The sequence below is a fragment of the Bathycoccus prasinos genome (assembly GCF_002220235.1).
Source record: "Bathycoccus prasinos genomic : Chromosome_7".
Lineage (NCBI taxonomy): Eukaryota > Viridiplantae > Chlorophyta > Mamiellophyceae > Mamiellales > Bathycoccaceae > Bathycoccus > Bathycoccus prasinos.
In genome coordinates, this window is record NC_024002.1 from 419844 (window position 1) to 446401 (window position 26558).

The window sequence follows — 26558 nt, forward strand, 5'->3', positions numbered from 1 at the left end:
TTTTGGATAAAAAGCGCCTCTGTGGAGATATTTCGCGACGCACAACGCTTTTGATCTCTCTCTCTCTCTCTCTCTTTTCTACGATGGCTATTGCTTTAAGGCGATGAATTTCTTCCTCATCTCGCTTTCCTCAGCTATGGTTTGCTTCAAGTTCGTCACCAACCGGTGTCTCTCTTTCTCGCGTCTTCTCAGCTCCGCCTCGACGACGTTCTTCCTCTCCTCTCGTTTCGAAGCGTCCGTCTTCCTCGACTGCGCTCGTCTCTCTCTCTCCTCTTTGTGCGTTTTCCGCGCTTCCTCTTCTTTTTCTCGCAACTCCTCGGTGAGTTTGTTCACTTTTTCGATGGCCGCGTTCGCCTCTTGCTTCGCCGCGCGGACTCTTTGCATCGCTTCGGTGTGTTTCGCGGCGACGCGTTCGGCTTCGAACCGGGACTTGGCGCCGGCGAGCGTTTGCGCGAGCGCGTATTGTTCAATCTCGAGCTTTCTCCGCTTTTGTTTTCTCGCCAATTTCTGCTCCTTCTCCTCCTCCTCGTTTTTCTTCTTCTTGTTGTTGCTGTTCTTCTTCTTCTTCTTCTCGGATCCGTCCTCGTCCTCGTCCTCGTCCTCGTCCTCCTCCTCGTCCAAAAGCTCTCGCAATTCCCCAACGCGTTTCTTCATCAAACAGTTTTTAAACTCCGAAAGCGTCATCGCTTCCGTCGGCGCTTCGAACGTTTTCAAAATCTGCGCTCTCTCGTTCGGGAGGATGTTGTTATTCGTGGTAGTATTGTTCTCATCGTTCAAAGTCTTCGTCGTCGTTTCCCCGTCGTCGTTCTTCGTCCCCGGCGCAGATCGATCTTTGTCCTCGTCTTCTTCTTCTTCCTCCCGCCGTCGTCGCGCGAATAAAGCGTTCTCGTCCAAGTCGTTGTCCTCTTTTTTGAGCTGCGGACGAGAAAGGTTCAACGTCGGTTTCAACGACGACGTCATTTTATCGCACGTATCGCGCGTGTTGTTCTTCGAATGAGAGAAGAATTATGAGTTGTGAGGACTTATAAGGGGAGACATGTCGCGATACGCGCTCGTTTAATAGCGCGGCGTTTAGTACACATTCGAGGAGGAGGAATAACAACAACAACAGAAAATATACACATCACCGTTATCCCTCTAAACTTTCAAAATCTGCAAAAGCTTTTTCGCGCATTTCGGGACATCCCGCGACTTTTCCGATCGCGCCGGCTTTCTCAGCGGCGCGTTTCAGACCCACGGTGTACGACTCCGGGAACTTATACCCTAACCCGTCGTGGAACTGGTGATACCTTTCCGCCGGGTAAAACGGCAATTTGTCCGAATCTACGATCCAGACGAGATTAATCTGATCGTTTTCGGTCGGTTTGCCTCGATTGTCGAAATCGTTGCCTTCGCCTCGAACGAGTTTCATTCCGTTCGCGTTTGCCGATTCCATCTGTTTCATTAATTTCTCGTTCTCGATCCCTCCCGGGATACCGACCACGTTCCTGTATCCCGGCCCGCTATCTTGCGGGTCCACTCTTTGCATCCCAAACGGCGTCTTGTTAAAGTTCTTAAAATATACCTCGCAAAACTTCTTAAACTCGTCTTCGTCTTTATACGCTATTTGTACCACTTCCGCGTGGCCTAACCGCTCATACACGGTATCCGCGGCGCCGTAGTAATAACACACGGTGTCTTTATTCTTCCCACCCGCGCCTCGTTTCCCTCCCGCGTACCCTGCCAACGATTTCACCTGTACGTCTTCTCTGTTCAAGATATCTTTTTCCAAGGAGACGAACTCGTGTTGTCTTCCCCAGAAGCACCCGTTCCCGAAGTACGCAAACGTCAAGTCCTCGTCTGACGTGGCAGCCATCGCCATCGAGGACGATAGAAACGACGACGTGGGAACCTGAACCCCGAAAACGTTCGACGAGGAGAGCGTGGTAAAAACCCCGAGTCCTGCGGCAGCTGTCAGCACGCCGGCTTTGAGAGAGTTCCGTCTGCTAAACGTCGTTCTCGTCCGTCGTCGTCGATGCGTTTCGTCGTCGTCTTCGAGTGTGTTTTTTGCATCCTCGTCGTCGTGTGCGACGTCAAAGTCCTCGACAGAAGAAGAAGAGACGACGGATGAGGAGGATTGGTTTTTATTACGGTGGTGTTGTCCTCGCCGTTGTCGTCCTACTCGGGAGGAGGAAGAAGCGGGGAGAATCATCGCGTTGGAAAGGTGACGGGAACCCATTTTTGTGTTCAACTGAGGAGGCGAAAATGTGAAGAACAGGCTTGTTACGAGTAAATGATGATGATTTTTGATTAATACTTGCGAAAATTGAGCGAAAATCTTTGCTCGCTCAACGCTTTCCCGTAGGCGTAACAAAACGCCTGTTTCGCTTCGTCTTTGGTTTTCCCTTTCAACTTGTTCCACTCTTGGAACAACGCGCGACCGTTGTAATCGACGGCGCCGTTCTCGGTCCACATCGGCTGTTCTTTCGGCGGGTCGCCTTCTTCGACTTGTTTAATGCACGCTTTTAACGTGTAATAATCCTCCGGCTTCACCGCTTGGCCCCCGGGTTTCGGGAGGAGTTTCCATTTCATCGTCTTCGGGTCCTCGTACGACGCCGAGAGGCGATCGTATTCCGCCACGTCGTAGGTTCGCCACGCGACTTCTTCTTTTTGCTCCTTGTCCTTCTCCAAAATATGCGGCGTCATCCCTGGTTTTGGCAAGGGGAGCTTTTCGCTCGCCCAGGCGGATTTAAACGTCGAGAGCGATCTGCGAAAGAGAACCGAAGTGAGTGAGAGAGAAAGAGAGAGAGATAGAGAGAGAGAGCGGCGCGCTGGTGGTCTATTCTCACAGTATTTTCGATCGCACGAGGACAACAAACCAACACAAAAGAAAAAAAAACTACTCAAAACTTACGTGCACCCTAAAACTCGGAACAACGCCACGACGTCGGCGCGCCGAGCTGTTGGATCGCTCGACGTGCTTCGTTCGTACAGAAATCCGTGCTTTAAGCACGTCTCTTGGACGTCCCTGTATCGTTTTCAGAGATCAGAGATCAGAGAAAAAAAGTCAGTAACGCTCGAAATATAGAATTGCTTTAAAAAAAAGAGAGAGAAAACTTGCTCAGAGGAGGAGGAGAAACTAAAAAACGCACGCCAACGTGATCGCTTTGGCGGTGGGTTTATCCCCGCTTTTCGTGAAATCCAAGATCATCTTATGTGTGTGTGTATAGTGACGTGTTCGCGCGCGCGAAAAGAGGACGGACGAAAAGCTTTATTATTAAATATAAAGTGCGTTTTAAGTGTCGTATTTTTTGTATTTTTTTGCTCCCCGAAAAGAAGCAAAACCCCGCATTGAGTTACGCGCAAAGAAAGGAAACTTCTACGACGAAACCATGGCAGCAGATAACGAGAAAGAAGAAGAAATCGAGGACGAGGAGGTACGCTTTTCGTGAAAGATATATTTAGGGATAGATGTTTGATTCGAGCGGTACGCGGAGAATGTCGCGCGCTGCGCCGTGCTCCGTGTTCGATGTTCGCGCGCGAATTTACGTTTTTTTCTCTCGTTTTGCTCTCTCGGTTCTAACACAAACTCCTCTCATCATCATCATCGTATCAATCTATTCACGATTAAATGATACGCAGGAAGAACACTCCGAGGAGGAAGAGGAGGAAGAGGAGCACGAAGATGGTACGTTTAAATTATGTTTCGTTCTCGTCTGTTCTTTCGTCGTCTGCGAGAGAAGTAGGAGAAGAAAGAGAGAGAGAGAGAGATTTTGATTTTGGAAAACCTCTCTTTCTCTCCTAGAAGGGTTTGCGTTAGGATTTTCCGTCGCGTCTGATTTAGGAATCATCGATGGAAAAGCTATTGCATTGAACGTGATTCAACTCGGTCCCGTCGTCTGTTTTGTCGTCGCGTTTGGCTTTTGCGTCGTTTAGTACGTCGTCTTTCGCTGACTTTACGATTTTTACTACTCCTCTCCAAATATATAACACAGGTTCCATCTCGCGAGCGGAAAAGAAAGCGAGAAAAGCGATGTCCAAGTTAGGCATGGAAAAAGTTGAAAACGTGGACAGAGTCACCTTACGACGAGGCCGAAACTTGTTGTACGTCATCTCGAACCCGGATTGCTTCAAGGCGCCGAATTCGGACACGTACGTCGTCTTTGGCGAAGCGAAAGCGGAAGACATGGCGGCAAAAGCGGCCGCGCAAGCGAAAGCGTTTCAAGCCGAGGCGGCAAATGGTGCCGCGGCTGCGGCAGCAGGGGCTGGTGGGGCGCCAGGGGCGGCGAAGATTACCTCGATTACGGAGGAAGTCGACGAAGGCGAAGTCGACATGGAGGGTTTGGAAGAGAAGGATGTCGATTTAGTCGCGACGCAGGCGAACGTGAGCAAAGGGAAAGCAGCGGCGGCGTTGAAAGCGAGCGATGGGGATATCGTGAGCGCAATCATGGAATTGACAATGTAAGAAGAAAGACTTAATTAGAGAGAAAGAGAGAGAGAGAAGGAGAGCGGCGCCGAAGAATCAAACTCTTGCCGAGCGCTTGCTTCCTACCAATAAGAACAACATTAGAAACCGACGACTTATGTATTTTCGCGAAATACTATATTAAAGAGCTTTCGCGTTAGCAAGAGAAAGAAAGAGAGAGAGAGAGAGATAACCCTAGGTTTTATCGTGCGACGCGTGTAAATATCAAAGGATGTGTGTACTCGCGTTTCGTATCACATAATATAATAAACGCGCAAACGCTCATCAGGAGGAGGAGGAGGAGTTTAAGGAGGTTATCCAACATTTTCTAAAAACATCATCACCGCTTGAAAGTTCTTCTTCTTCGTCTTTTTCTTTCGAGAGACGAGAGCGCATCATCGAGACGACACACACTCTCTCTCTTTCTTCTCTCTCTATTTCTTCCCGCCCTTCTTCTTCTTCTTCTCCTCCAACGCTTTCAGCGCTTCCTTTTCCTCCCTTTTTTGTTTCCATTTCCCGTAGGCGGAATCTTTGCTCGCTCCCGTTCTCACCGCGGCCACGCACCCGCCGCCGAAGACGAACACGGAACCCCACCAGAGTGTGTCCATGGTCGTGAGTCCCATCTTTTCTTGTTTACGTGATACTATACGCGCGTGGGGTCTCTTTTTTGTGTGTGAATGATGATACGAATTGAAGCCGTTTTGGGGGTGAATTTGTGCCGCACTTTCTTCATTTTATCTCTCTTTGTACGCGCACACCATGTTCGCCTCGTTCGCTCGCAGAGCCTTGTCCTCCTCCTCTTCCTCTCCTCTTAGCTGTTGTTCATACTCTCGTTCATTCGTCACCACCAAAATTAACGGAGTGAGCGCAGGAAACCTTTTACGTCAAACGAACGACCCTCTCGGGGCGGAAGCCGAGGAGCTCGCGTTCGCGCCGAACAAATCGAAACACAACCAACTGTTCGCGCCTTCGGACCCGATATTCATGTCGCAATTTTTATACAACTCCGAGTTCATCAAGAAACAAATGATGGAATCGAGCACTAACAGTAAAAGCGCATCCGGAGAGAAAGAGTGCGCGAAAATGCTCGCCCAAATCGGCGGCACGATGAAATCGTATTACAAAGCCACCACGGGGGAATACGACGGAATCGTAATCTATTCCTTCCCGAAGAACCACGACGTGCACACGTTCGAGCAAATCGTAAAATCGAGCGGTTTGATCGAAAAAGTGTACACGACGAAACTGATGACGAGCGAGGACGGAGACGTCGCCTTGAGAGCGGCGAAGGAGTTGGTGGATAAATACGGCGGGGGGAGCGCTGGGTTGTGAATTGGAAACTTAATTGAGAAATGCGTCACACGAGAGACTCGTACACTGTACGCGCGTAATAAGTACCGCCCAAAACATCCTTCCTTTTCGCGAAAATGACATCAAAGTCGCCAAAGCGACGACGACTCGAAGACGCAGTGCGTTTTGTTTTTCCTCCTCTCTTTTTCTCTTTCGTCTCTCTTTTGTCCTCGTCGTTTACGTCGTCGTCGTCATCTCATTCAACAACCCCGCTTACACATTTCCAATCGCGAATTCAATTGTACTCACACACACTTTTGACGTGTAAACAATCAAACAGAGAACGGTCGAGCTCTTAGCGCACGAACGGAAAGTAAACTCGCTGGATTTTAATTTAAGCGGAGAGTATTTAGCGTCCGGGAGCGTGGACCAAACGATACGCGTGTGGGACGCGGAGAGGGCGTTAAGTGGTGGTGGGAACACCAACAACGCGAGTCGGAGTCGGAGTACTCCTACTACGAACAACAACAACAACATTCCAAACGGACGCTTGCTTGGCCATCGAGATTCGGTGGAGCAACTCCGGTTTAGTCCCGTACACACAGACGAGCTCGTGTCGGTGTCCTCGGATAAGACGGTGAAATTTTGGGACGTTCGGCAGAAGAAAGAAGTGCAATCGATACCGACGCACGGCGAGAATATCAACGTCGCGTGGTCGCCAAACGGGAAGACGGTGTGCGTCGGGGATAAGAACGATACGTTGACATTTATCGATTGCACGACGATGAGAGCGGTGAAAACCGCATCTGGGAAAGAAGTGGAGGTGAGACATCGAAAACCAATCAGTCGGAAAGTGTTCAAGGAGACGGAAGTGAACGAGTTCGCGTGGGATCGAGAGAAGGAGTCGGAGAAGTTTTTCGTTTTGACCGGAGACGGAAAGGTGCAGTGTAACGTATGGGACGAGACGAAGCACACGATTAAGAACGTGCACGAATTTGTCGCGCATACTGGTGGGTGTTACACGATAGCGTTCGATCCGAGCGAGAAGAAGACGCACTTTGCGATTGGTAGCGCGGATTCGTTGGTATCGATTTGGAATATTCCGGTTGGATACATGTGTTTGCGAACGGTGGCGAGACACGAGACGCCGGTGAGAACGGTAGCGTTTAGTCACGACGGGAATTTCTTAGCGAGCGCGTCGGAAGATGATTTTATAGATATCTGCGATCCAGTGAGTTCGAAGAGGGTGTGTGAACCTATATTTGTCCGAGCGCCGATGAACGCGCTGGCGTGGCATCCGAAGACGCACGCGTTGGCCTACGCGGGAGATCAGGAAGATTTAAATAAACGAAAGAGAGAGGCTTTGAATTTAGACGAAGATTTGGACGCGAAGGCATCACGTATGGAAGAGGAAGAGAGGGGTAATGCTGGTGGCCGAGGAGGAGCGTCGATGGAGGAGAACGACCGAGACGATAATCGCCGGAGAAGAAGCGGAAATATTAAACCGAACGTAAACAAAGTCCAACAAGTGGAAGGTATCGTTCGTTTGTGGATTCCAAAGTTGGTCGTCGATGAGTAAGAAGTAGCATATTTTAGTTAATAGTACACGGTAGTAGTATATTACAGCGCCTAGCAATTTCTATTCTCATCACAAGTAAGTACTTGTTTACGGCTGAGGATACATCCTCTGATTTCTATTCGGCATTAAATTCTTCCTCTCGGAAAAGACAACCCCGTAGCCGACGAGACACAACGGTAACGTATCGTGTACGATGAGGTTCAGAGATGATTTTTTGTACACTAAATTCGCGTTATCGCCTTCTGATGAGTTGCGATACCTTCGATTGCACTTCATTCTGCTCAAACCGCTCGATTTTCTCAGTTCGATGGCCTCGCTTTGCGCGGCGTCCAAAAGGAGTTTATAGGTTCGCAAACGTTCCCGGACGGATTGCACGCTTCCTTGTTTTCCACTCATCGTCGCAGGCATCGACAAAGGTACGTTCGTTTCGGAGACGTCTACAATGTCCACGCCCGGTAAGTTAAAGCCGTGGGGAGAGGATGCTTCAATCGCAAACGTAATCACAATCATCCGCGTCTTCATCGTCTGTACATTTTCCATGACGCAATGCATTCTCGCCGCTAACGTTTTACCGACTGTTTTCAGCGGCATCAACTCGTAATCTCTGCATTGAAACCTCGCGTTTTCAATCTCGCTGAGCATCTCGAACTTATTCGCGGCGACGTTGAACACGTCTCTTCTCGCGTCAAATTTTGTCACAAACAAATCGCTCGACGCTCGATCTGGTCTCTTCAGATTCGCCAACGGCTGGTATATCGCCTCTAAAACTCCGTCGCCGAGATTTAAAAACATTGAATATCTCCCGGGAATCGACTTTGACGCCGGCGAAGATTCGCCTCTCACCATCCCGCTCCAAATCGAGCCTCCGTACGGAACGATCGCGCTCGACACGTACTGCTCTCCTTTCACCAACACCCTCGCCGCTTCTGCCGTCATCGAGACGTCCTCTTCGAAAATCTTTCTCGGAAACGCGTCGTCTACGTCGATCTCGTTTGACTCGTTTCTCATCCTCATCGGGTTCGGAAAGAAGCAAAAATACGCGCTCTGCTCTGGTCTCGTCTCTTCCCCGCTATCTTCTCTTTTCCTCAGCAGTTGAAAGTTGCAAAAGAACACCTCTTCGCACGGACTTTGCGCGAACGACACCGCCACCGCTCGCGCGTTCTTCACCTCTTGCATGGAACTTCCATCCCGTTCGCGCAAGACGGGAACTTCTCTCACCAACTTCGACGCTCGTTTTCCGTGCACGTCAAACGTCCAAAACTGTATCGAGTGGTCCAACCCACTCGGGCCTCCTCGAGAGTCGTGCGCGACGAGATGGTTCCCGTTCGCGGTAAAACCGAGCACGACGACTTTTAAAAGCTTTCTCTCTCGGTCGACGATCCGTTCGATGGGCGCTTGCAATCGAATCGGGATTTGCGCGTAAACCTGATTCGTGTTGTTCAATTTGTTCGTTTCGCGTTGGCGCAAGCGCACGTGCGCGTTTATCACTCTCGCCTTCTTCTTTTTTCTCATTTCAATACGAAAAAACACGGAATACTCTCGCAAAGCGCGAGGTCCTTTTTTATGTTAGCGGCTCAACGGGGGGCTTTTGAATAACAAACGCGGGATTAATGGTGTCATAGTGGATGAGGAAACTTCTGGGGGAAATCCAATCGGCAGCACAAGAGTCTCACACACATGCGCATATCATCGAGTCTTGCACGCATCACGCACACCACCACCAGCACTAGCAGCAAAAAGAGGCTAAGGAGCAGAACGACGAGAACGTCTTCGAATAATCAGGACGAAAACCCGTTGTATTCCGCGTTGGACGACATGACGGGCGGAGACGAAGAGGAGACGAGATACGCGAAATTCGAATACATTCCGAACGAGGAAACGTGGCGAGCGAAAGCGAGATGGAACTGGGGATCTCCCGTTGGCACGGCGCACGAGTGCGCGAAAGTTTGCCGAACGAAGTTTTACGTCGAGCAGGCGAGAGCGTTGTTCCTGGAACACTTTACGATTCGAGACCGGCACGACCGAGAGGAGTTGAAACTCGTGTTAGCGCTGTTGATGCAACGAGAAGGACACGAAACCGGCGACCCAAACGGGTGGAACGAAAACGTCGCGAAACGATTGGTAAACGCGGAATTTGAAGACGAAGAGAAAGGGTTCGAGAGTTTCGTGGAATGCGTGAGAGCGCAGGTTGGTGTAGAGGAGAGCGCGGGAGAGAGAGAGGTGTTGGCGAAAGCGTTGGAGACGTTGAGGTTCGTCGAACGAGGGCCGTGAGAGAGATGTTGCGGTTGCGGTTGTTCTGCTCGCTGTCATCGGTGTTGTCTTTATTACAGTACTATTCTTATTGAAAGTTGAAGACGCGCGAAGTGCCATCGTCGGAGGCGGTGAGCACGCGCGCGTAATCCGGGGAGAGCGCAAAATCTAATATGGCTTTGGTGTGGCCTTGCTGTTCGCGGACGCACTGAGAAGTACGCGCGTCCCAAAGTCTCACGATGCCGTCAATAGACGTGCTGTTGCGCGAAGAATGGAAAGAATAGAGAAACATTTTGCAGTCAGTGTCAAAATATGCGGCGGCGGCGAGATAAAAATACGCGTAATGTGACGTAAAAAATGTCTCGGAGGTTGCTCACAGGTTATCAACACGGAAAAAAGTTGGAACCTCCGATAGCCTCCGAATGTATACTTTTGATGTAGCAAACAGAACATGTCCACCCGATGAAACACAGAGCTGGGTATCAATCAGCTCGTCGCGCCGGGCCCTTTTGTTGCAAACAGAAAGAAACGAGAGAGGAGTTTAGAAGAAGAAGAAAAAAAAGATGCAAGCGCGCAAACTACTTTTGAGAAACGAAAACGCGCGCACCTGTATAACATCGCCGAGTTTGGCACCCATTTCAACTGACTCACGGCTTTCCCGTGTCCGAGCACGCCGCGCACTTTTTGCGTCGGTAAATCCCAGACACGAATCGTCGCATCCACGCTTCCACTCGCCGCGTAATTCCCAACCGTTCCGTCGCAAAATTCCACACACTCGATGCACTTTTCGTGCGCGAAAAAGTTGCCCAAAACTTTACTTCCTCCGGCGCCGACGTCCGCCGCGTTTGCGTGTACCGTCGAAAGTTTCAACGTGCAATCTTCGGATCCAGTCAACACTAAATAATTACCATTATCGTCTACTTTAGAGTCCATGCACGTCACCGGTCCGTCGTGAAACAACCCTCCTTTTTGGAACGCGGCGATAGCCATCCCGCTTCTCGGATTCCAGGCGCGAAAACTACCGTCGAACGATCCCGTGAACACAACCTTCCCGTCTTTCGAAAACTGGCCGCACGAAACCGACCCTGAATGTCCCGCGAACACTTGCATCAAATTTCCATCGCTCGCGTTCCACATCCACGCGCAAAAATCCTCGCACCCGGCTAAAACAATCGGCCCGTTCGGGTGCCACTCCAACCACTCGACGCCGGTTTCCGGACCTTCGAGTTGCCTCAAATACCGCCCGTCGGCGTCGTGCACGGAAACCGTGCCGTCTAAATTTGCCGTAGCCAGAAGTACCTCACTATTATTACTACCATTACTATGCCTCGAAAACTTCACCGCCGAAACGCTATCCTTCCCGGTATTCTCCAACGTCGTCGTCGTTACCCCGCCGCCGCCGCTCGTACTCGTCAACACCGCCCGATCGTCCGAACCTCCCGCGCACATCACCTCTCGCTCAACAGACCCACCCTCCCCATCATCTCTCTTCGTCGTCGTCGCCCACGCGACGGCAAAAATCGACCCTTTCCTCTCTTCCATCTTCATCTCGCACTCGTCTTTTTCCGGGCGCAACACGCTCTCGTCGGCGGCGTCTCGGTCTTCGACCGCAACGTCTTCTTCCATCATCACGCCGTCTTCTTCTTCCAAATCTTCCTCCTCCTCCTCGTCTAAATCATCATCATCATCATCAGGAGGAGGTGGTTCGTCGGTTTCGTTCAGGTCCAAGTGCACGGTGACGTCCGCCGCCGAAGCGTCCACGAACGCCGGTTCGTAATCATCCTCCTCCTCTGTATCCTCCTCCTCTGGATTCATTTGTGTACCTCTTCTTTCTCTCTCGAGTGTGTGTGTGCCCCGCGAGCGCGCGAAACTCGTAAGCGTTCTTTAAAACTTCTCAAGAAGAGAATCGAATTTTTCCCTCAGTCGTAAAACCACAAACGCAAGAGAGAACAACACGCTTTGCGATACCACACAGAAGATGTTCATCTCTCGAAAACTCGCGAAAGCCTCTCTCTTCGGGAGGAGATCCTCTTTATCCTCCTCTTTGAGCTTTTCGACCGCGTGTCGTCGAGCGATTTCTTTGTCCTCTTTGTCTTCTTCTTCTTCACGGGAAGAACGAGGGGGGCGTTTCGGCGTCAAATCGTCGTCGTCGTCGTCATCGTCTGGAAAAATGTTTACGACGACGACTGCGGCTGCGGCGGCGAGAGAAGCGCATCGCATGCATCATCGTCATCATCGCACGCATCATCGGTTTTTAGGACAACAAATGCAACAAAAACGGTCGATATTCATCCAAACGCAATCGACGCCCAATCCCTCCTCTCTGATGTTTCTGCCTGGGAAACCGGTCCTGGAAGACTCTTCTTCGATGAACTTTTCGTCCGCGCGGGAATCCATGCGATCACCACTCGCGAAATCTCTATTCACCATCGACGGCGTGACCGGGGTATTTTTCGGCGCAGATTTTGTGACGGTGACCAAATCAGAGGCGTTCGATTGGGAGATGTTAAAGCCGGAAGTGTTCGCGAAGATCATGGACTTTTACGCGAGCGGCGAGCCGGTGGTGAAAGAGGAAAACGGGGAGGTCGAAGAGGCGGACGATCCGAATAGGATTTTAGATACGGACTCGGAAACGGTGGCGATGATTAAAGAGTTGTTGGAAACGAGGATTAAACCAGCCGTGGCGGAGGATGGCGGGGATATCGCGTTTAAGAAGTTCGACGAGCAGGACGGGTTGGTGTACGTGGAGTTAAGAGGCGCCTGCGACGGGTGTCCGAGTTCGACGGTGACTTTGAAGAGCGGGATTGAGAATATGTTGATGCATTACGTGCCGGAAGTGAAAGGGGTGGTACCGTGGGAAGGGGATAAGGAGATGGATTTGTTGGATATGGCGGATTTGATGCGAGGTCGTTAAACCCCCACCGCGCTCGCGTTGTGTATACATACTATTTTATACCTGTATTCTTTAAAAAATCTCTAATAGTTACGTTTGTCGTCACATCGGCTCTAAAGCGACGTTGTGTGCATTCCTCGCTCTTTTCTCGCTCTTTTCGCTTCTTAACTCCCCGAACTCGCACCAAAACTTCCCCTCGCCTCGCATGGCTAAACGTACGGCGACCCGTTTACACCATCCGCTTCGTCGTCGCGTTCGCGTGCGCGTTCTTCGCCTCCCGGGGGTTTTCCACGCCCCTCTCGCGACGTCGCCTAAACTCGCCCCGCCCAAATAAGTCACGTCTACGCCTTTCTTACTGTTGTTACTGCTATTCTCGTCGCTATTACTGCTAGTACTGCTATTCGTATTCGTATTCCTCCTCCTCGCGTCGAATACCATCTTCTCCGCTTCTCTTTCCGAGCCAACTTTCCTTTGCAAAACGGTCCATCCGACGAGTTCCCCGACGTGCGCCCCCGTCGTCACGCTCGCTCGATTCGCGTCAAAAATCCCGCCGAACCTTTTCCCGTTGATTTCCCACGTGGGAACTGTTTTAACTCCAACAGATTGGAGGCAATTTTTCGCCAACGAAACGTCCACGTGGTGCGACTGCCATTCAGAGTTGCCGAAGAGAAAATGGAGCAACGCTTTCGCGGCTCTGCATTTGAGACAATGCGGGGCGCCGTAGACGAGTGCGTTTGTTCGAGATAAAGCTAACGCGAGAGGTGAAAGTGCGACGTTGTTTTCTCGTCGTTTTTGTAGTTGTCTTTTCGGTTCGCAGTTTCGAGTTAACGCGCGGAGGGAGATGCCGTTGTGCGAGAAAGACATGTGTGCGAAAGTGAAGCAAGAAAGAAGCGCTTTAGAGTGGTTTTGGTATTATTTACGATTTTTTATCAATGATATTCCTATATACAACAAATTTATTATCACTCTCGCGTGAGTATCTCTCTCGCTGGTTTTTCAGTCTCCTCTCTCTCGACTACATACACTCGATTATTAGGGAAGAGTACTTGACGACGACGTCGAAAAGTTTACAAGTCTTGCGACCAGTCGACGCGGAGTTGGATGTCGTCGGTGTTGACGCCAGACTTGTTGTACGGGCATCGAACGGAATATCTGTCCTTGGACACGCGAAGTTCACCGTTCATGTCCGGATCGGCGGAGACGGACGCCTTGATGTCGTCCGTGGTGTACGTCAACACCGCCATGGAGTTGGCGGAGTTGCTCTTGGTGTTGTACACCGATTGCAACTTGACGTTCACGTCGCCGTTGTTGTAGTACGCTCTCACCTTGGCGTCGTTGGACAAGACGTCGTACGAAACATCCGCAGAGATGGAGTCGTTATCGATGACTTCCTTCAACGGCAACGCAAAAGCGACCGAGCAGACGTTCGAGTTGACCGCTTGGTTGTCTCTCAAGTGGTTCGTGTTGCCTCTTTGGACCAAGTTCAAGGTAACGTCGCCGAGCTTGTCGACGTTCGTCGTCACCGCAACTCTCGCCGCCTTCTTGTTCAACGGCAAGTCCGCGACAACCTTCATCGCTTGATCCAAGATGGTCACGTCTTTAGAGACGGAAACTTCCCAGTCGCTCGCGACGTTGGACGCTTGCGACGCCAAATCCGCCGGCGAGCAGTTGTTGTCGAAGTTCTTGTCCAAGTTGGCGCGCGGCATCCACCCCGGGGTCAAGTTCAAAGAAACTCGACCGGAACCGTTGCAGATGTCTTGGGAGACGTTGATGTTTAATTCCTCCTCGGCGATCGCGCCGTTACCTCTGAGGACAACCTGTTGTTGTTATGAGTCATAGATAATATTTTTTGTGTGAGAGAAAGAGGAGGTAAAGGGGTCAGTTCTTTTTTTCTTTTTTTTGAAAAAACGTGTCCAAACGTGCCTCCAAATGCTGACGAGGATTGCATTCTCGAAAAACAAAAAAACGACGCTTGCGAACGATCCCGTCTTTTCCGCGCGCGTATTGCGTCGCGCGAAATCGTATTCCGAGTAAATCCATGCGAAACGTGCGAAAAACACTTCGAGGAATGCGTTTCGATCGTTTTTGAACGCGTTTTGAAAGATATAACGTCGTCGAGTGCGGGTTAAGATTTCTCTTTTTTTTGAATCGATCGATTTTGATGCAATCATCGCCGACACACGCAGCAATAATTATACCCATTTTTTCCAAGAACAAAATTCGCGCGTCGCGTTCCAGTCAGTGTCACGATGCGAAGCGAAAAGAAAACGAAAAGAAAAACGCACTCTGCCAGTAGCTTGCATAGATTGGGACATGATTTAAAGTGTTTTTTTGTTGTGTGTGTGTGTGTAAAGCGTGAAGCTTAAGTGTGTTTGAAAAGTGAGGGAATTCAATTCCCTTCGTTTGTTCTCCTTTCTTTTTTTTCCACGTGGATTCAAGTTCGCTTCGTGGTGTTTTTGCTTTTTTTCACTCGTTTTCGTAAATCAAGTTTTTTTTGTTTTTTTTCTCTTCTCTCTCTTGCTCTTTTCTTTGCGTCTGCCCCTCACTCTAAGACGCAAGAAATTACACTTCTGTCACCATGGTACGTTTCGTCTCTCTCTTTTCGCACATTCTCTCTCTCTCTGTTCTCGAGAAGAAGAGGAAAAGGAATACGAGTCGCGCTCGAAAGTGCCCTCTTTAAGGCCGGTCGTTTTTCGCGCGCGCGAGATACGCGTCGTTTTTTTTTAACGCGTTGCGGTTTTTCTGCAAATTTTTGGGCGAAGAAAAAGCCCTCTCTCCCACGAAGAACGAGTTTTAAGCGCAAACGTCGGAAATCGCGCGAGTTTACTCTCGCGCGACCTCGATTCTCTCGAAACTTCACTGACTTTACCGTTTCTCTCATTTCAATCGCGCATTTCTCGTGCAGTCGAACCCGATGAAAGATATCCGCATCCACAAGCTCATCCTGAACATCTCCGTCGGGGAATCAGGCGATCGTCTCACCAAAGCGGCGAAAGTGCTCGAGCAACTCACCGGTCAGCAACCGGTCTTCTCCAAAGCAAGATACACCGTCCGCACGTTCGGTATTCGTCGTAACGAAAAAATCGCCTGCCACGTGACCGTCGGCAACAGAGACAAAGCTTTGCAAATCTTGGAGTCTGGATTGAAGGTGAAGGAGTTTGAACTCTTGAAGAAAAACTTTAGCTCGACCGGGAACTTTGGTTTCGGCATTCAAGAGCACATCGATTTAGGCATTAAATACGACCCGTCCACTGGGATTTACGGCATGGACTTCTTCGTCGTTTTAGAACGACCCGGGTTTCGCGTCAGCCGACGCAGAAAGTGCCAAAAGAAAGTTGGCAAGTCGCACAAGTTGACGAAAACAGACGCGATGAAGTGGTTTCAGCAGAAATTCGAAGGCATCATCTTGGCCAGAGCGTATTAAGAAGAATACGCATGTCCGAATTTTTAGCCCGTATTATATCGCAGATAGTTTATGTAGCCCCAGTAAGAGAGAGAGAGAGAGAGAAAACGACGAGAGTGTGTACTTCTTTGTAATGCATCATTTTGTTCTAATTCTAACGTAGCTTTTATCATCGCAACGTACCTTTCGACGTGTCTCGACCACAAAAATACCATTTCGCGCTTCAAAAAAAAACCGAAACGACACACGCTTTTTGTTACCTGTTGTTCTTCTGTTGCTTCGCTTTATTACTATTAAAGATAGCATTAAGATGACAGTTTCAGCGAAAGATGACGAACCGAACGAAGCTATTCAGACGTTGGAAAAGTCTTTAACGCCAACGCCTTCCTCTCAAGGGAAGAAGAAGCAAAAGCGAGAATCGTCATCGGTCCCCGGGAAGGTGCCTCTCGTAAAAGATGACGATGATGGTGGTGCTGGTGGTGGTGCCGATGGTGCGAAAAAGAAGAACAACGAAGGCGGCGAAAACACGGAGGTGCAGTTCAAGCGCGACTTTTTCGAGAAGCAGTGGAGAAAAGACGCGAGGATTTACGAGTACGGCTCTGCCGCGAATCCAGACATGAAACCGATTCCAGTGTTGGTGCACCCGCCAGATTGGCACGAACGAGGCGAGACGCGCATTATTCCGTTCGATATCGACGATTTTTTGGAAATCGACAAGCAGTGCACGTCGCCGAATCTGATGGCGTCGTTTATTCGCATCTGCGAAGGGGAGAATTTGGAGACGACGGCGAACGCGACGAGTCAAGCGTTTTATGTCATTCGCGGGAGCGGGTGCACGACGAGCGAACACGGGACGATAAACTGGGACACGGGAGATTTGTTCGTCGTGCCGGTGTGCGAGCAGGAGATGTTGCACGAATGCGTGAAGGCGGAGAAAGGTGGTGCGGCGTTATATTGGGTACACGACGAACCGCTGATGGATTATTTGGGGGTCACGCCGAATAAGAGGGCGAATAAGTTCAAGCCGACGTTGTATAAGAGAGACGACATGTTGGCGCAAGTGGAGGAGATTTCGCACTCTACGACGAAATCGAACAACCGACTCGGGGTTTTGCTTGGGAACGCGAAATGCGAGCAGACGAAGACGTTGACGCACGTGTTGTGGTCGCTTTTGAACTCGATTCCTGCGAGAAATGTGCAAAGACCGCACAGACACAACTCGGTCGCTTTGGATTTAGCCGTCGCGGCGAAACCGGGCGTGTACACGTTGATGGGTAAAGAAATTGACGACAAAGGGGATATTATCGACCCAATTCGGTGCGATTGGATTCCAGGTGGTGTTTTTATCACCCCACCGGGATGGTGGCATTCTCACCACAACGAAAGCGACGAAGTCGCGTGGGTTTTGCCTATGCAAGATGCCGGGTTGTACACGCACCAAAGAACGTTGGACATTCGATTCGTGGACGACGAGTTGGAGTTGCATAAACAAGGGAAGATTCGCGGGTCGGCGTTTGCGGTGACGAACAAGCAGTACATTAATATGGTAGAGATGGGCGCGAAAGTGCCGATTCCAAGAGGGAAGGATAGTACGATGAAGAGAAGCTTTTCGAAAGAACACATGACGGATTCCGACGGCGAACACTAAAACGAGTTTGCTCCTGTATCACAAGAACTTATTAATAATCTTCATATAAAAATTCACTATGTATTCATCGTCATAACAACGCGCGCGTTAATTCTATAAAGCTTTTCTACAAACTATATTATTACGTCTAATTATCTAATACATCTCTTCTAGCCTTCGTTGACGCTGAGAATAAAACAAAAGGACATCATCGCCGCGCAACATAACAAGAGCGCACGTTCGCTCGCTCTACCCGCCGCCGTCAATAACATTACAACTAAGACGTTCAAAGGAACTCTGAACACGCTCGTCACCGATGCTCTCAAATTGTTTGGAACTAATTCACCGCGTAAAACCGCCATGGCGGGCCAATACACGCCTAAACCAAACTCAAACGCGCAAAACGCAAACAAGGCGACGAAATAACTCTCTTTAAAAACCACCGTCCAGAAGAAAGATATCGCAGCCGCGAGGAAAACGTATCGCAAACTTTTCCTAGTCTGCGCGATGCTCGTATTATTACTATTATCACCACTACCACTGACGTAGGGGCGTTTCCTTTGCACGGAAGATAGGATAGAATACGTCATCGATCCGAGCATTTTGCACGTCATAAAGAGCGAAAAGACGACGCCGTGGGGGACAAACCCGGAGACCGTTTGATCGGCATCTTTTCTCTTTTCCAACGCCGGCGTCCAAATGAAAACAAACACGTGCAACGCAGCCTCGTAGAGCGAATTCGTGGTACCGAGCGATAATAGTTCTGGACGCGTGGCGACGATTTTGAACGATTCGAGTATGCCGCCTCTCCTTTTTCTTCTTGTTTTTCGTAAAGTTCTTCCTCGTGGAGGCATCTTTGTGGCATCCTCTTCGTCCTCTCTGTCTTGATCTTCTTCCTCTCCATCTTCCTCGAACGACGCGTTTTCGTCGCCTTCATCGTTCTCCTCGTCTTCTCGATTCACTTTCGTTTTGTTATTCACCCAGAGCGAAGCGCATAAACAACCGCACAAAAACAGCGCCCCGGCGGCGACATCAAACGCCGGGGCGAACTCGTTTGGTTCTTTCTCGGTGACAAACAGAGACGTTTTAATCCTTAACTCCGGTAACGGTCTTTCCACTCGCGCTTCATCGGCTGTCTGTAACCTCGGCAACGTCCTCGATTGACTCCCGGTGTAATATCCGTTCTTCCTGGAAAACGTATCCACGACGGCATTCCCGATAATCCCGGCCACTACCGCCGATAGCGCGTTAAAAAACGTCGCCGATGCGAATAACCTCGCTAAATTCCTCCTGTGAATCTTCTTCCGATCGCACTCCGCGATCGCCCAAGCCTCGAACGAACTAAACAACAAAGAATAACAAATCCCGCCTAAAACTCTCGCGAAATACAACGAAAACACGTCCGATCTTCGGCTGCTCACCACACACACGAACGCGTATGCGAAACCATACAAAACGCAATTTACTTTATGCCCGTACCTATCTCCTAACGAGGCTACAATCGTTCCCAGAAACGCAGAAGACGCGTACCCGAGCACAAAAATGAAACCAATCGATTGCATCGTAAACCCGTGTTCGCGATACAACGCGTATAAATACGCGCCTTGAATCCAATCTCCAAACGTCGCGAAAACGTACACGATGTTGTACCTCGTTCGTAAACGCGAGAACCGCTTTTCTTCAATCGTCGTCGCGAGGTCGTTACTCCCTCCTCCTCTGACTGGAGATAAAAACTCCTTCGTCGTCGAGGATTGGTGTTCCTCTCTTTTCCTCCCGCCGCTGCTACTCCTACTATTCATCAACACTCTCGAAAACACGTGCACGAACAAGCACGACCCGCCGGCGACCACTAACAGGCAGTGCTCCGGGAAATCTCGCGCTAACGTTTCAAACGTCGACGGGGTTTCTTTGAGCACGTATAGCATCGCGTCGTTCTCGTACGAAGAAGAAGAAGAAGATGGCATTTCTTTTCCTCTCCTAAAAGAAATTAATCTCGCTTTACAACAACACCAACACCAACACGTCGTTCGAGCGCACCACCACCACCACCACCCGACGACAAACGACTCCTACTCCTCTCTGAACGACATCTTTTTGTTCTCCTTCTCTTTGCTTCTTTAAGCAATCATAAAAAGCGTTCTTTGTTTCTCTCTGGGAAAAACCCGAGATTTGAGGCAAAAACGGACAGACGGACACTTTCTTTGTTTGTCCCACGGAGAGAAAAACTACCTTTTTTTCACTTCTTTTTGTAAAACGAGAATACAAAAGATATTTTGGTTGCTTTTTTCCTCAAATCTTTTCCGCCGCATTTCAAAATAAAATATGTCCGAAACACTTATTAACGGCGATACCGCGTACATGCTCATCTGCATGGCACTCGTGAACCTCATGACCCCAGGCCTGGCGTTCTTTTACGGAGGCTTAGTTCGTTCCTCGAACGTGTTATCCATCATGGCGCAAAACTACGCCAGCATGGGATTGATGACCATAATTTGGACGGCATGGGGGTATGTTTTTCTGCTCTCTTTTCTCCTTCTTTCTTGCGAGGATGACGACGCGTCGCTTCTTTCTCCTCGTGATTATGGCGTTGCGACGAACGACGCGAAAACGACTGTTGCTGACATTTTTCTTCTTCTTCTTCTTCTTCTTCTTCTTCTTCTTTATCGTCTTCGAAAAAACAGGTATTCGTTATGTTTCGGAGAATCCCAAGGCGATTTCATCGGCAACCCGAAATCGCACTATTTCCTAGAAAACACGAACAATAACTCCCCGCAACCTTCAATTCCAGGACTCGTGTTCTGCGGGTTTCAAGGGATGTTCGCGGTGATTGCCCCGGCGCTGATGACGGGCGCGTTTGCCGATCGCGTGAACTTTGGACCGTACATGGTCTTCATCGCGCTCTGGGCGCACTTGGTGTATTTTCCAGTCTGCCATTGGATTTGGGGCGGCGGATGGATGGCGAAACAAGGCGTTTGGGATTTCGCGGGTGGGATTGTCATCCACGTGACCGCGGGGTTTTCCGCGCTGGCGACGGTTGTCGCGTTGCCGTCGAGACACCACTTGGACGCGAGCGTTGAGAATAAGCCGCACAACATTCCGTTCGTCGCGCTCGGGACCGGTTTGCTCTGGTTCGGTTGGTTTGGCTTTAACGGCGGATCCGCACTTGGCGCGAACAACCAAGCCGCGTACGCCTCGATCAACTCGGAAATCTCCGCCTCGGCGGCGCTCTTCGGGTGGATGATGCTCGAATGGATTTTGGAAGGCAAGCCGACTTTAATCGGCGCGTGCGTCGGAGCCATCGCCGGTTTGGCTACGATTACCCCGGCGGCTGGTTTTGTCGACCCATGGTCTGCGTTATTGATTGGCTTCTTGTGCGTGCCATTTTGCTACGCTTGCATCGAGATCACGAAGAGGTACAAACTCGACGACGCTTTGGATGTCTGGGCCGTGCACGGCATGGGCGGTTTCTTGGGCACCGTCTGCGTCGGTATCTTTGCCACGGAGAAAGTATCCGGTAACGTCGACGCGAGTGGCAAGCAATTTCTCATCCAATTGTTGGCGGCAAGTGGCATTGCCGTGTATTCTTTCGTCATTGGCTACCTTTTGATTAAAGTCATCGATAAGTTTTCGAAAGTCGCCGTCGACGCCGACACGTACGCGAAAGGTTTGGATGTTTCCATCCACGGCCACGAGGCGTATTTCGACAGCTCCAACGATGGAAGCAAGAAGGTTGTTGGAGTGTAATCCTTGAATATAATATTTAAGGATTCTCTTTTATATTACTCTATAATAAAGAGCAAGAAGAAGAAAGAACCAACGATACTACGACGTGGTTCTCCTAATACTATGATAATAATAATAAGATAATAACAAGTTATAATACCGGCACGATAAAATATAATATTATGTGACCGACGACTTAATACCAAACCTATGGAAAATTCCAGGTTTACATACACGCAGATCAAGAATTAACGCGCGTGCCGAGAACGACAAAGTTTTAATATTTATTCAATAATAAGATCACAAAAAAATACGAGCCTTTATTTGCGCGCACGGTTTCGCCTTCCTCTTCTCTCGAGGATGAATCGGGTAGTTTTATTTCATATAACATATGGACTGGCGAGAAAAAGTGGAGGAACGAAATAAGATGAGAGTACAAGAACGAAAACCAGAGAGCGAGAAAAGTGAGTTGCAAACGGGTAAACAGCGCATTGGTGTCTTCTTAATCATTGTATCATCATAGTAACAACACGCATTCAACCAGAAAGCTTTTTTACATACATAAAACACTTTTCAAAAAATGAAAGCCGTTCCTCATTATGTTCATTATTATTATGTTCATTATTTCAATATCTTTGCGTTCTAATTGCACAGAAAAACGACGTGCAATTTAGTAGAAGCCGAAGCCCTTGGCCGCGTTGGTCAAGACGTTCGCGTGAACCGGGTCCGCGGTGTGCGCAGTCCAGTTGGCGATCGGACCTTCTTGGGTCGCCAAGGCTTGGAAGATGCAGCCCAACCACGCGAACATGGACAATCTGCAGTGCTTCAATTCCTTGATCTTCAACTCTTCCAAGTCACCAGATTCGGCCAAGCCCAACGGGTCGAATCGACCACCCGGGGAGACGTCACCCGCGACGAGTCCGTCGTCAAACGGGTTGGCCGCCAAGCCAGTTCTGTACGCTTCGGCACCGCCAACCAAGATGGTTTCGATGATCAAAACGTTCCAGAAGGACGGGTAGCCAGAGCCTTCCGGCGCCAACGGGGCGACGGCGCCCGGGAACTTGTCCGCGACGGCGGTGCAGTCATCCGGGGTGCACAAGGTACCCGCGGTGAACCACGGGATACCCGTGCCGTTCTCGGCGGCCCAGGCGCCGGTGACGCCCAATTGGGCCCATCTGCCGTGGATGATTTCACGCTCGGCGTTCTTTTCGTCGCCAAACGGGATGATCGGGGATTCGCCCCCGCCCGGGTAGGTACCGAATTCCGGGTAGATGTCAGCTTTGACAACCTTGGAGATGGACTTGGACTGTTGCGTGTAGTAAAAGAAGAGAGTTTTTCACTTTGGTGAGTATTTTGTTCGAGAGAGATGCAAAAAATCCAAAAAAAATCTGACATCAGTCTCTGAAACTCATCCGGATTTTTGTGCGAAAGCGCTTAAGCGTCGTCTTCGAGTGAGGCACCACGCGATCGATGATGTGCGCGTAAAAGCATCAATACCGATGATTAAACATCGTCGGTGTTCAATTTGATCACAATTAGTGTGCGATTCAATCGCGGATCGCGCGAGAGAACGCATCATCATCATCGCGCAAAAATCAACAAACGATCGAAAATATCGCTCACAAAAGGCGAAAACGCGATTTTTTTTTTTCTCGCGCGTATGTATTCCGCGCATCGTGCGACCGAACGCGAACGATAAAAACAAAGAATAACGAGAACATACTTGAACCTTGGTGGCCTTGAGGCCAGCGATGGAGGCAATTTGTTGAGTAGCGGCAAACATTATGTTATAATAGTAGATGCAAAAAGTGTGCGTGAATGGCGAATTCGAGCGGCTTTTCGAAAATTTTGGTTGGATTTTTTAATTTTAGATTGTCTCGACACTCAGTGTGAGTGCGCACACAACAACAAACACTCTCTCTCTCGCAAAAAAGAGAAGAGAAGAAAGGGAGTACGCGAGAGTTACGTGAACACAAGAGGCAGGCATTTCGCGGCAGAGAATATGTACACTAATGACGTGATTAAAAAGAATTACAGCTCTATTTTACCAAAACGTAACGTTTTTTACTTCTTTCTCTTCCTTCCCTCGGGTCTCCCTTTTCCCGGCTGCGCGCGTATCGATACGCGCGCGCTTTTAAAAAAGCTCTAAACCTCTCTCTCTCTTGTATTATAAAAGAACTAATATATTGTATCTATCTAGAGAAAATCCAGAATATACGAGCGATGAGAAGAGAATTTAGTAGAAGCCGAAGCCCTTGGCCGCGTTGGTCAAGACGTTCGCGTGAACCGGGTCCGCGGTGTGCGCAGTCCAGTTGGCGATCGGACCTTCTTGGGTCGCCAAGGCTTGGAAGATGCAGCCCAACCACGCGAACATGGACAATCTGCAGTGCTTCAATTCCTTGATCTTCAACTCTTCCAAGTCACCAGATTCGGCCAAGCCCAACGGGTCGAATCGACCACCCGGGGAGACGTCACCCGCGACGAGTCCGTCGTCAAACGGGTTGGCCGCCAAGCCAGTTCTGTACGCTTCCGCAGCGCCAACCAAGACGGTTTCGATGATCAAAACGTTCCAGAAGGACGGGTAGCCAGAGCCTTCCGGCGCCAACGGGGCGACGGCGCCCGGGAACTTGTCCGCGACGGCGGTGCAGTCATCCGGGGTGCACAAGGTACCCGCGGTGAACCACGGGATACCCGTGCCGTTCTCGGCGGCCCAGGCGCCGGTGACGCCCAATTGGGCCCATCTGCCGTGGATGATTTCACGCTCGGCGTTCTTTTCGTTGCCAAACGGGATGATCGGGGATTCGCCCCCGCCCGGGTAGGTACCGAATTCCGGGTAGATGTCAGCTTTGACAACCTTGGAGATGGACTTGGACTGTAATAAATGAAAAAAAAGGTCAGTCTCTCTTCTTTTAGCCACTCGTTGCAAATCGAAAAAAAAAGCGAGATCGTTCTGAAAAGATTTTCTCTCTCGAGCGCTCTGGTGGGAGCAGCCATCATCGCAATCAATCAATCAAAGAATATCTTCTCGATCGAATGATCGCGCAAAAGCGCTTTGCGTCAAAAAGAACGAAGAAGCGCGCGCGGTGTTCTTCATTCTATACGCGCAGACTCGGATCTTTCTCTCTCGCGCGCGCGCGAGAGAGGTTTCCATCGTCTCCGAACGGTCCCTTTTTTTCTCACGTGTGAATTTTCGTATCTTTTAAAGTTGGATACGCAAAAAGTGAATTCAGAGAGAAACGCGCGCGCGCGCCCCGAAAGCGACGAGATCTTTTCCCGAGAACGAGTATTGAGAAGAAGAAGAAGAAAGCGTACGCACCTGAACCTTGGTGGCCTTGAGGCCGGCGATGGACGCGATTTGTTGAGTAGCAGCAAACATTATGTTTATAGAGTAGATGTGTTTTTGTGTGTGTGAATGACGATATTCTCTCGCGCTTCAAATATTTGTATCTCTCGTATCACCGTTTTGGTCAAAAAGAGGCCAAGCGAGGACGGAACGTGAGGGAGGAGAATTGAGTTTTTTCGAAAAAAGAGGGAGAAAAGAGAGACTTATTTTCAAGGGGAGGATGTTTATAAAAGAGATAAAGAGAGAAGAGTGTGTTTTGTGAAATCTGAACGAGCAGACCAGGCAAAAGTTTTTCAAGAAAGCGCAAAGAAGAAAACAAAAATCCTCATACTCGCACACGTCTTTACGACTTTAAATAAAACACATCTACATAAACATCATGTTTGCTGCTACTCAACAAATCGCGTCCGTCGCCGGCCTCAAGGCCACCAAGGTTCAGGTACGAGTGAATTTCGTTTCGCATCGCGCGCGGTGAAGGTTGATTTCGAAAGAAGAAGATGAGAGATTTTTTGTTACCGCGAAAGCAATCAAGAAAAAAAAGAGCCGTAGTGATGAAGAATCGTTTCTTCTCTTCTTCTTCTTCTTCTTCTTCTTCTTCTTCTTCTTCTCGCGAGGAGAAAAAGCCAGAGCGCATCAAAGTTTAGATGAACGCGGATGTTTCTTTGCTCGATTTTTCCCTTTGCGCGTTGATCATCGTTCGTTGGAGGATGATCCTCCGCGCGCGCGAGAGAGACAGAGAGAAAGTCGATCCCCGTTGGATGATGATGGTTTTCTGCCACTGGTTTCGCTCCTTTTTCGTTCGAAAAGATCGGAGATTTTGTTTATCTTGATTTCGAGATATTTTTCGAAGGAAAAAAGGCAGATTTTTCACGAGATGAAATATTTTGTTCCTGGTGTTTAGGATAAACACCTGCCGTTTGTATCGTTGTCTTGTATTATTTGCTTTTTATATATCATCATCGAACGAGTGACTGACGAGTGGATTTCTTTATGCTTTCTTTATGATCACAGTCCAAGTCCATCTCCAAGGTTGTCAAAGCTGACATCTACCCGGAATTCGGTACCTACCCGGGCGGGGGCGAATCCCCGATCATCCCGTTTGGCAACGAAAAGAACGCCGAGCGTGAAATCATCCACGGCAGATGGGCCCAATTGGGCGTCACTGGCGCCTGGGCCGCCGAGAACGGCACCGGCATCCCGTGGTTCACCGCGGGTACCTTGTGCACCCCGGATGACTGCACCGCCGTCGCGGACAAGTTCCCGGGCGCCGTCGCCCCGTTGGCGCCGGAAGGCTCTGGCTACCCGTCCTTCTGGAACGTTTTGATCATCGAAACCATCTTGGTTGGCGGTGCCGAAGCGTACAGAACTGGCTTGGCGGCCAACCCGTTTGACGACGGACTCGTCGCGGGTGACGTCTCCCCGGGTGGTCGATTCGACCCGTTGGGCTTGGCCGAATCTGGTGACTTGGAAGAGTTGAAGATCAAGGAATTGAAGCACTGCAGATTGTCCATGTTCGCGTGGTTGGGCTGCATCTTCCAAGCCTTGGCGACCCAAGAAGGTCCGATCGCCAACTGGACTGCGCACACCGCGGACCCGGTTCACGCGAACGTCTTGACCAACGCGGCCAAGGGCTTCGGCTTCTACTAAACGGTTCTCTTGCCTCGTTTTAGAGAAAAGAAAAGCTGCTTAGAAGAAATCAAAGAAAAATGTGGTTGGTTGATGTGAACATCATATGTAGATATGAACAAACCCCCTGATGACGGTTGGCTCGTGAAGGGAGGAAGCGTTTACGCGTTTCCTCCCCTAGGCTTTCCCGAAGGTTTTTTTTTTTATAAAACAATTTAAAAAAGATTTTTGTAATCCGAAAACGTATTCGTTTTTGCGTCGCGAATAAGAATATACATTGTCTCTCCAGTAGTACGCGCCCTCCCCCTCTTTCGTTGTTGTTGTTGTTGTTCGTTGTGCCTCGAATTTCGATTTTTTTTTTGCCTCCCCAAGTGTCTGTC

General features: G+C 49.6%; 19 protein-coding genes across 19 annotated transcripts; 8 read left to right on the forward strand and 11 right to left on the reverse strand.

The window, feature by feature from the left end:
• Positions 1–87: 87 nt before the first annotated feature.
• Positions 88–960, reverse strand: Bathy07g02020 (unknown protein; the record flags this gene model as incomplete). The annotated part of the gene is made up of 1 exon (XM_007512225.1): positions 88–960. One exon carries the CDS (start codon positions 958–960, stop codon positions 88–90), a length of 873 nt encoding a protein of 290 aa, XP_007512287.1.
• Positions 961–1129: 169 nt separating this feature from the next.
• Positions 1130–2191, reverse strand: Bathy07g02030 (predicted protein; the record flags this gene model as incomplete). Its single annotated transcript, XM_007511786.1, has 1 exon — positions 1130–2191. The coding sequence occupies one exon, from the start codon at positions 2189–2191 to the stop codon at positions 1130–1132; it is 1062 nt and encodes a 353-aa protein (XP_007511848.1).
• A 98-nt stretch (positions 2192–2289) lies between these two features.
• On the reverse strand, positions 2290–2685 carry Bathy07g02040 (predicted protein; the record flags this gene model as incomplete). The annotated part of the gene is made up of 1 exon (XM_007512268.1): positions 2290–2685. The coding sequence occupies one exon, from the start codon at positions 2683–2685 to the stop codon at positions 2290–2292; it is 396 nt and encodes a 131-aa protein (XP_007512330.1).
• Positions 2686–4012: 1327 nt separating this feature from the next.
• On the forward strand, positions 4013–4444 carry Bathy07g02050 (predicted protein; the record flags this gene model as incomplete). Its single annotated transcript, XM_007512136.1, has 1 exon — positions 4013–4444. The coding sequence occupies one exon, from the start codon at positions 4013–4015 to the stop codon at positions 4442–4444; it is 432 nt and encodes a 143-aa protein (XP_007512198.1).
• A 759-nt stretch (positions 4445–5203) lies between these two features.
• Bathy07g02060 (THO complex subunit 3) lies at positions 5204–7313 on the forward strand (the record flags this gene model as incomplete). Its single annotated transcript, XM_007511841.1, has 2 exons — positions 5204–5740; positions 6075–7313. 2 exons carry the CDS (start codon positions 5204–5206, stop codon positions 7311–7313), a joined length of 1776 nt encoding a protein of 591 aa, XP_007511903.1.
• An 87-nt stretch (positions 7314–7400) lies between these two features.
• Bathy07g02070 (predicted protein) lies at positions 7401–8825 on the reverse strand (the record flags this gene model as incomplete). The annotated part of the gene is made up of 1 exon (XM_007511862.1): positions 7401–8825. One exon carries the CDS (start codon positions 8823–8825, stop codon positions 7401–7403), a length of 1425 nt encoding a protein of 474 aa, XP_007511924.1.
• Positions 8826–9128: 303 nt separating this feature from the next.
• On the forward strand, positions 9129–9584 carry Bathy07g02080 (unknown protein; the record flags this gene model as incomplete). The annotated part of the gene is made up of 1 exon (XM_007512032.1): positions 9129–9584. The coding sequence occupies one exon, from the start codon at positions 9129–9131 to the stop codon at positions 9582–9584; it is 456 nt and encodes a 151-aa protein (XP_007512094.1).
• Positions 9585–9651: 67 nt separating this feature from the next.
• On the reverse strand, positions 9652–9855 carry Bathy07g02090 (angio-associated migratory cell protein; the record flags this gene model as incomplete). The annotated part of the gene is made up of 1 exon (XM_007512005.1): positions 9652–9855. One exon carries the CDS (start codon positions 9853–9855, stop codon positions 9652–9654), a length of 204 nt encoding a protein of 67 aa, XP_007512067.1.
• A 194-nt stretch (positions 9856–10049) lies between these two features.
• Positions 10050–11378, reverse strand: Bathy07g02100 (predicted protein; the record flags this gene model as incomplete). Its single annotated transcript, XM_007511883.1, has 1 exon — positions 10050–11378. One exon carries the CDS (start codon positions 11376–11378, stop codon positions 10050–10052), a length of 1329 nt encoding a protein of 442 aa, XP_007511945.1.
• Positions 11379–11541: 163 nt separating this feature from the next.
• Bathy07g02110 (predicted protein) lies at positions 11542–12477 on the forward strand (the record flags this gene model as incomplete). Its single annotated transcript, XM_007511897.1, has 1 exon — positions 11542–12477. The coding sequence occupies one exon, from the start codon at positions 11542–11544 to the stop codon at positions 12475–12477; it is 936 nt and encodes a 311-aa protein (XP_007511959.1).
• An 81-nt stretch (positions 12478–12558) lies between these two features.
• Bathy07g02120 (unnamed protein product) lies at positions 12559–13320 on the reverse strand (the record flags this gene model as incomplete). The annotated part of the gene is made up of 1 exon (XM_007512152.1): positions 12559–13320. One exon carries the CDS (start codon positions 13318–13320, stop codon positions 12559–12561), a length of 762 nt encoding a protein of 253 aa, XP_007512214.1.
• A 203-nt stretch (positions 13321–13523) lies between these two features.
• Bathy07g02130 (predicted protein) lies at positions 13524–14627 on the reverse strand (the record flags this gene model as incomplete). The annotated part of the gene is made up of 2 exons (XM_007512155.1): positions 13524–14273; positions 14517–14627. 2 exons carry the CDS (start codon positions 14625–14627, stop codon positions 13524–13526), a joined length of 861 nt encoding a protein of 286 aa, XP_007512217.1.
• Positions 14628–15370: 743 nt separating this feature from the next.
• Bathy07g02140 (60S ribosomal protein L11) lies at positions 15371–15880 on the forward strand (the record flags this gene model as incomplete). The annotated part of the gene is made up of 1 exon (XM_007511917.1): positions 15371–15880. The coding sequence occupies one exon, from the start codon at positions 15371–15373 to the stop codon at positions 15878–15880; it is 510 nt and encodes a 169-aa protein (XP_007511979.1).
• Positions 15881–16169: 289 nt separating this feature from the next.
• On the forward strand, positions 16170–17507 carry Bathy07g02150 (predicted protein; the record flags this gene model as incomplete). The annotated part of the gene is made up of 1 exon (XM_007511823.1): positions 16170–17507. The coding sequence occupies one exon, from the start codon at positions 16170–16172 to the stop codon at positions 17505–17507; it is 1338 nt and encodes a 445-aa protein (XP_007511885.1).
• A 149-nt stretch (positions 17508–17656) lies between these two features.
• Positions 17657–19450, reverse strand: Bathy07g02160 (predicted protein; the record flags this gene model as incomplete). Its single annotated transcript, XM_007512226.1, has 1 exon — positions 17657–19450. The coding sequence occupies one exon, from the start codon at positions 19448–19450 to the stop codon at positions 17657–17659; it is 1794 nt and encodes a 597-aa protein (XP_007512288.1).
• Positions 19451–19808: 358 nt separating this feature from the next.
• Positions 19809–21230, forward strand: Bathy07g02170 (ammonium transporter; the record flags this gene model as incomplete). The annotated part of the gene is made up of 1 exon (XM_007511877.1): positions 19809–21230. The coding sequence occupies one exon, from the start codon at positions 19809–19811 to the stop codon at positions 21228–21230; it is 1422 nt and encodes a 473-aa protein (XP_007511939.1).
• Positions 21231–21879: 649 nt separating this feature from the next.
• On the reverse strand, positions 21880–22992 carry Bathy07g02180 (prasinophyte specific chlorophyll a/b-binding protein, chloroplast precursor; the record flags this gene model as incomplete). Its single annotated transcript, XM_007512158.1, has 2 exons — positions 21880–22515; positions 22933–22992. 2 exons carry the CDS (start codon positions 22990–22992, stop codon positions 21880–21882), a joined length of 696 nt encoding a protein of 231 aa, XP_007512220.1.
• A 453-nt stretch (positions 22993–23445) lies between these two features.
• Positions 23446–24585, reverse strand: Bathy07g02190 (prasinophyte specific chlorophyll a/b-binding protein, chloroplast precursor; the record flags this gene model as incomplete). The annotated part of the gene is made up of 2 exons (XM_007511816.1): positions 23446–24081; positions 24526–24585. The coding sequence occupies 2 exons, from the start codon at positions 24583–24585 to the stop codon at positions 23446–23448; spliced, it is 696 nt and encodes a 231-aa protein (XP_007511878.1).
• A 346-nt stretch (positions 24586–24931) lies between these two features.
• Bathy07g02200 (prasinophyte specific chlorophyll a/b-binding protein, chloroplast precursor) lies at positions 24932–26199 on the forward strand (the record flags this gene model as incomplete). Its single annotated transcript, XM_007511979.1, has 3 exons — positions 24932–24991; positions 25360–25371; positions 25564–26199. 3 exons carry the CDS (start codon positions 24932–24934, stop codon positions 26197–26199), a joined length of 708 nt encoding a protein of 235 aa, XP_007512041.1.
• Between the last annotated feature and the right edge of the window lie 359 nt (positions 26200–26558).